Source organism: Arachis ipaensis, chromosome B05 (genome assembly GCF_000816755.2).
Source record: "Arachis ipaensis cultivar K30076 chromosome B05, Araip1.1, whole genome shotgun sequence".
NCBI classification, from domain to species: Eukaryota; Viridiplantae; Streptophyta; class Magnoliopsida; order Fabales; family Fabaceae; genus Arachis; species Arachis ipaensis.
Genome location: NC_029789.2, coordinates 143,884,918 through 143,890,286, shown reverse-complemented (window position 1 = coordinate 143,890,286; position 5,369 = coordinate 143,884,918). Strand labels below are relative to the sequence as shown.

The following is a 5,369-nucleotide window of genomic DNA, read 5'->3' as shown; positions in this document are numbered from 1 at the left end:
AATTATTCCAAGCTGAATATTAATTTGCGCATCAGTTCATAATTCATTGTTAGGGTTGCTATTTTATGAACAAGATTTGAAGAACTTGTATTCATTTGGGAGCAAGCAAAACACATTTTGCAAATTGTACAGGGAGCTATCTATTCTAAATAAATTCAGTGATGACACATAAGTAATTAAAATATTACAACTAGAATTATGTCATTACCAATTGATAAAAACGTTAATAAAAGAATTAAGATGTCTAACAAAATAAATAGTTAAAAGTCGATATAGTATTTTGGTTTTATTAAAAGATGAGTTGTTTCTTATTATAATCCGGAATAATGGGATGAGGTTTTACTCAAAAAATTAAAGAATGGATAAGTACTTAACTTATTTTTTATATATGCACATGAGATGAAACTTGAAAGTCACCATTAAAAAAAAAAAAAGTTGCTAATTAACTATGAGCAATGAATGAATCTAAAACTCAAGCTAGTGAACTATACAAGAGAACTAATTCATATTGAATTACATTATTGACTTTGTACAAAACTTTTGTGATTGTTTCATTTCTTGAAAACCAAAACGGGTCTATTGAAACGACGATGTTTTGCATCTACCCAACCTGAATTGATGTGTTCTACCGTTCTAAATCCAATCTACAACAAAGTAAAATAAAATCAGGTGTCAAGAATATCAATGATAAAATTGCATAATAAATAAAACAAACAATGCTGGTTATTAATTAATTGAACAAATATGAAATATCACATGTTTTGTGCAGTTTTATTATCAAAGAAATAACAAAAAGAATATAAACCTTATTCAATAATATTTTCTGGAAATCTTTAGGACGAATTTCAATCTCATTATAATTCTTCTTAGCAACCTGCACAATAAAAAATATTTAACCAACTTGTATTTTAAGGACATATTTAAAGAGTATAATAATAAAAATATTTTAACATTTTAATATATTTAATGAATTAAAAATATAAAAAAAATTATCTTTTCAATAACTTTTAGCAAAACATTCAGAAAAAAATATATGATGAATGCTGATTGGTATTTGGGAGTAAATGCATAGAATTAAAAGCATAATTAAAATATAGCAAGTTGATGATGCTTTGATTATTATAATAGTCAATTAACTGCCAAGATTAAAAAGAATCTAGCTAAAATTGATTAAAGTGGTAGATAGATACGCACAAATATATAAATCCATTGAAAAATATAGGTTATGAAATTATTATAGGTGAATGATTCCAAAATGGCAAAACAATAATCCAAAATATATTCAACAAGAGTGAACTTAAATATATTTCTCATACATGTTCAACAAAAAATAATTTTTCTTCAATGATTTAATAATAGATTACTGTAATTTAACAATCAGATTCATATAATGTAAATTAATTAATTTTTGTAGAAGGATATAAGCAACTTAAGTATAACGATATGTAATTCCTAACTTATGATATATATTCTTTTATAATCAATGAGACTGAAACTCAGAAAATAAAACTACACAAAAATTGTTCTAGGAATTAGATAACTTCTAATATTAGCAAAAAATTGAAGAGAAATCATGTTAAGAAATAGAGAGAGGATATTATTACAGGTGATAAATCATGCTTCAATGAGTAAGACCTCCATGCCTGAGGTTCCAATAAAAGAACACCACCCTGATATGAAGAAGAAAGAATATATATTAACATGTAGAATTATATAATAATGGATTATATGAGTAAATGACACACATCAATTAAGGTAAAATACTTACTGGTCGAAGTACCTCCCAAATCTTGTTAAAAAATGTGATTAAGCCTTGGTCTCCAAAATTTAAATGTATCCATTGAGTTACACTAAAGCTGCATTGCACAAGGTTAATATATTTTATTTCATGCAATCCAAGCATTGGAGAAATTTAAAAGAAAAATCACTTTTATGCATCACTTTCTTCATTCTTAATGCTAATTGACTATGATCCTAAGTGACAAAAATAAAATAAAATAAGTTTAGAAGTGCTATATGAAATTAAAAACTCTGTTTTTCATTTGGTGTAACAAGAAAAAAGTGGAAAGAAAAAAAGGTTACCAAGTAACAGTATCATAAAGTTCTGGATGCTGGCTCTCCACAAAATTCTCTTGTTTGAATGTAACCACTTCAAGCAGATTTCTTTTCTCCAATGAAGAAGGTTCCGATGGCGTCACTTCCTTCTCCGGCGAAGCAGCAGCATCCGAATTATTCTCAGAGGATCCTCCCATTTGCATTAGCAAATAAGAATCTCTCAAATTTAAATTTGCTTGCTCAACAAGTTCTGGAAAATTGGCCAGAAGAACAATAAATCAATAAGGAACAAAACATTTACCTATTCTAACATCCCAATTCAGAGTTCAAAGCTTGATGAATAATAATAACACACATGATTCTATAATGTGAATGAAATTGAACTTTAAGATATAAAAAACATACATAACCCTAATAAGATCAAAGTTACTTGCTAAAGAAGGCACTATCCAAATTATCCAATAGAAACAAAAAATACTGAATGGAGAAAAAAAAATCAATAACTGATACCAGGATCAATGTCAATTGCAAGAATGCTCCGGCACCGGAACATTTTCGCTGCGAAAAAGAACAAAGAAACAACATTTAGAAATGAAAATTTACCATCATAACACAAGTTTCAAACTTCAATTCAATGCATAACAGCAGAATCCTTTTTTTCCCATTAAATTGCAGACCAAGAATACATAAATTTCTAACACTTCAAATAGTTCCTATGATATGATCACTTTAATAAGCTAAGGGAAGATTGAATCTTTGGAGGGTTAAAGAAAATACCAATGGAAATGGTTAATGTCCCATCGTTGCAACCAATATCAAGACACTCCTTGTCTTCAAACCATTCCTTCCTCAAGAGTTCCAAACGTGGATCTTCTTCAGGACCCTCTTCATTCTTGAATCATAAAAAACAAATGGGCATTGTAAAGTTTGAATCTTTTTTACCGAAACTAATGAAAAGAAGCAAGCAATAACAAAGAAAAAGAAGAAATTAGATGATAAATACTCGATGTTCATAGTATCCTCTGAAATTGCCATATTGCCTACGACTAAGGGGTGAGGGTGATTCATTCTTCTTCTGATTCTTTTCCTCTTCCTTTTCGCTTTCAATTTCGATATCAGCATCACTGTCATTTTCACTTTCTGATGAATCCTGAAACGGAACCTGATGCAGGCCAATGTCTCCTTCTTTTGCTGCCATTGTTGCATGAACAAAGAGTTGCTTAAAGTGCAAGTAACAAAGTTTGTTATTTAATTTGCTTCTTCTGAATATAAAAGAGGTTCAGTTAGTTAATTAGTTATTGTGAACACTTAAAGTTTCATACCTGTTTCAACCATAATATCTAGCACCATTTCTCAGCTTGTTCTGAGAGGAATATAAAATTCTATATATTATTTTCTTCATATATCCATTTGAAGCATTTGTTTATTCTTCACATTAATTGATGTAAATAATAATTAAGTAAAAATATTTACTGCGTTTGAATGGACTTATTTTGAATAAAAGGCCACTATAAAGAAGTAATTATTAATTTACTATTTATATCCAAAGACCCAAAAATAAATAGTATTTCCTTGCTTTATCCATTACAAGTCAACACAATTATACAGCATTTATCACTTGGTTTGAATGATCATTTATTATGCTTATAATAGATAATTAAAGTACTATCAAATAGTAGTAAAAAAAATTCAGGTGCAGTCGACTTCACGTGAAATTGATACCTGAGAACCGTTAAATGATTTGATTGATTTGACTAAATTTTCATCTAACGACTCTCAGATATCAACTTCACGTGAAGTCGACTTCACCTGAGTTTTCACCTTATTTTATTTTATTTTTTTGAAAAAAAAAAAGAGAAAATAAAGAATGTGTCATTGTATCCTGAACAAGGTGTAGTCACGAATCAACTTTAGGCAAAGTTTCCAAAAATTTTATTTTTGCCTTATATTGTTCAAATAAATTTAGAAAAATATGTATTATTGATTGTTAATGCATAAAATATTTAACATTGATTTAATACCTCCGTGATGTGGCAAAAAGTATAAGAATCAAATAAGAATACTCTCTTTTGTTAAAAAATAAAGTTACTTAAAATTATCGGTCTCGCTATGTTACCAACAACATTTTTGTCAATTTCTGTCAATTCTTATTCATAATTGTGTTTAATGGAAGTGTCTTCGTAGATGTGTCTAATAAAAATGTCTTTTTTATAACTGTGTTTAATAGAAGTGTCTTTATAGATATATTTTCTGGATGTGTCTCTTTATATATGTGTTTAAAATATAATAATTAATTATTGTTGATAATAAATTAGCAGATAATATGTTGGTACCCTATACTTTTCCTAAAATTATTTAGTAAAACGTTTTTTTCGATGATAGGATTATTTAGTTCCATTGTAAAATCATTAAAATGCATTAGTAAATGCTACCTTATACACAAATATTGTTGCATATTTTCTATAAGGCAATGTTATTATATGTTTGACCCTTATTTTCTTTTCAAATAATATTGACTTAGAAACTATCCCCGAATTTATTTGGACTCTACGACAGTTTTAGTATAGGAAAATTATAAGCAAGAACACTCAACTAATAATTATGAATAAAAAAATAAATGAAATTCATCATATTCTTTCTCCATTTGACTCATCTATGGTTATATACAAAATTTTCGATTTTTATATATTATTTTCGGTCTTACTACTCGTAAATATAATTAATAATCAAATACATCATAATTAAAATCTTCTAAATGAGTTTGATATTTTGCCTATTTGAATTATGTTATATGTACGAACCTGTTAATTTCTTACATATGACCATATATAGGAAAGTGTTCTACATACTAATAATTAGAATAATATATAATCTAATTATATGTTATTTACGAGAATTATGTTAACGCTATTAATTTCTAATATGACTATATAGGACATGCAAATTGTCGTCTTATATATGAACTAATTAGAATTTAATAAAATGAAGTTTAGATTCTAAATAAGACATGTAACATTAGAATTTAAACTATTGATATGAATTAGTTTTTCTATAATAACATGTATTTTTATATAACTAAGAAATTTAATATGAGAAATTATAAAATTAATGTTAGGTTTTTTTTGTTTTAAACCGATGATAGAGAGACTCGAACTCGCAACCTTTAGGTGAGTATGAAAAAATTATGCTGTTTGAACTATAACTCATTGGCAAATTAATATTAGGTTAATTATATACAATTTATTATTTATGATATTATAAAGATGACTAGGTAAATATTTAGATTTTATTTTTTATTATTATAAAAATAAATT

General features: G+C 27.0%; 1 protein-coding gene across 1 annotated transcript; it reads right to left on the bottom strand.

Annotated features, from left to right (window-relative positions):
- On the bottom strand, positions 435 to 3,279 carry LOC107641432 (probable RNA methyltransferase At5g51130). Its single transcript, XM_021124041.1, has 8 exons — positions 3,059 to 3,279; positions 2,833 to 2,947; positions 2,566 to 2,613; positions 2,083 to 2,305; positions 1,757 to 1,856; positions 1,605 to 1,670; positions 806 to 874; positions 435 to 644 (listed from the first exon to the last, which is right to left on the bottom strand). Exons 1-8 carry the CDS (start codon positions 3,251 to 3,253, stop codon positions 552 to 554), a joined length of 909 nt encoding a protein of 302 aa, XP_020979700.1. The 5' UTR covers positions 3,254 to 3,279; the 3' UTR covers positions 435 to 551.

Coding starts and splice junctions, on each gene's coding strand:
- LOC107641432 (XM_021124041.1), bottom strand. CDS start 3,253: ATGGCAGCAAAAGAAGGAGACATTGGCCTGCATCAGGTTCCGTTTCAG. Junction 2,614..2,832: donor GACATTAACCATTTCCATTG/GTATTTTCTTTA, acceptor TCTTTTTCGCAG/CGAAAATGTTCCGGTGCCGG. Junction 1,857..2,082: donor CTTTATGATACTGTTACTTG/GTAACCTTTTTT, acceptor TGTGCAATGCAG/CTTTAGTGTAACTCAATGGA.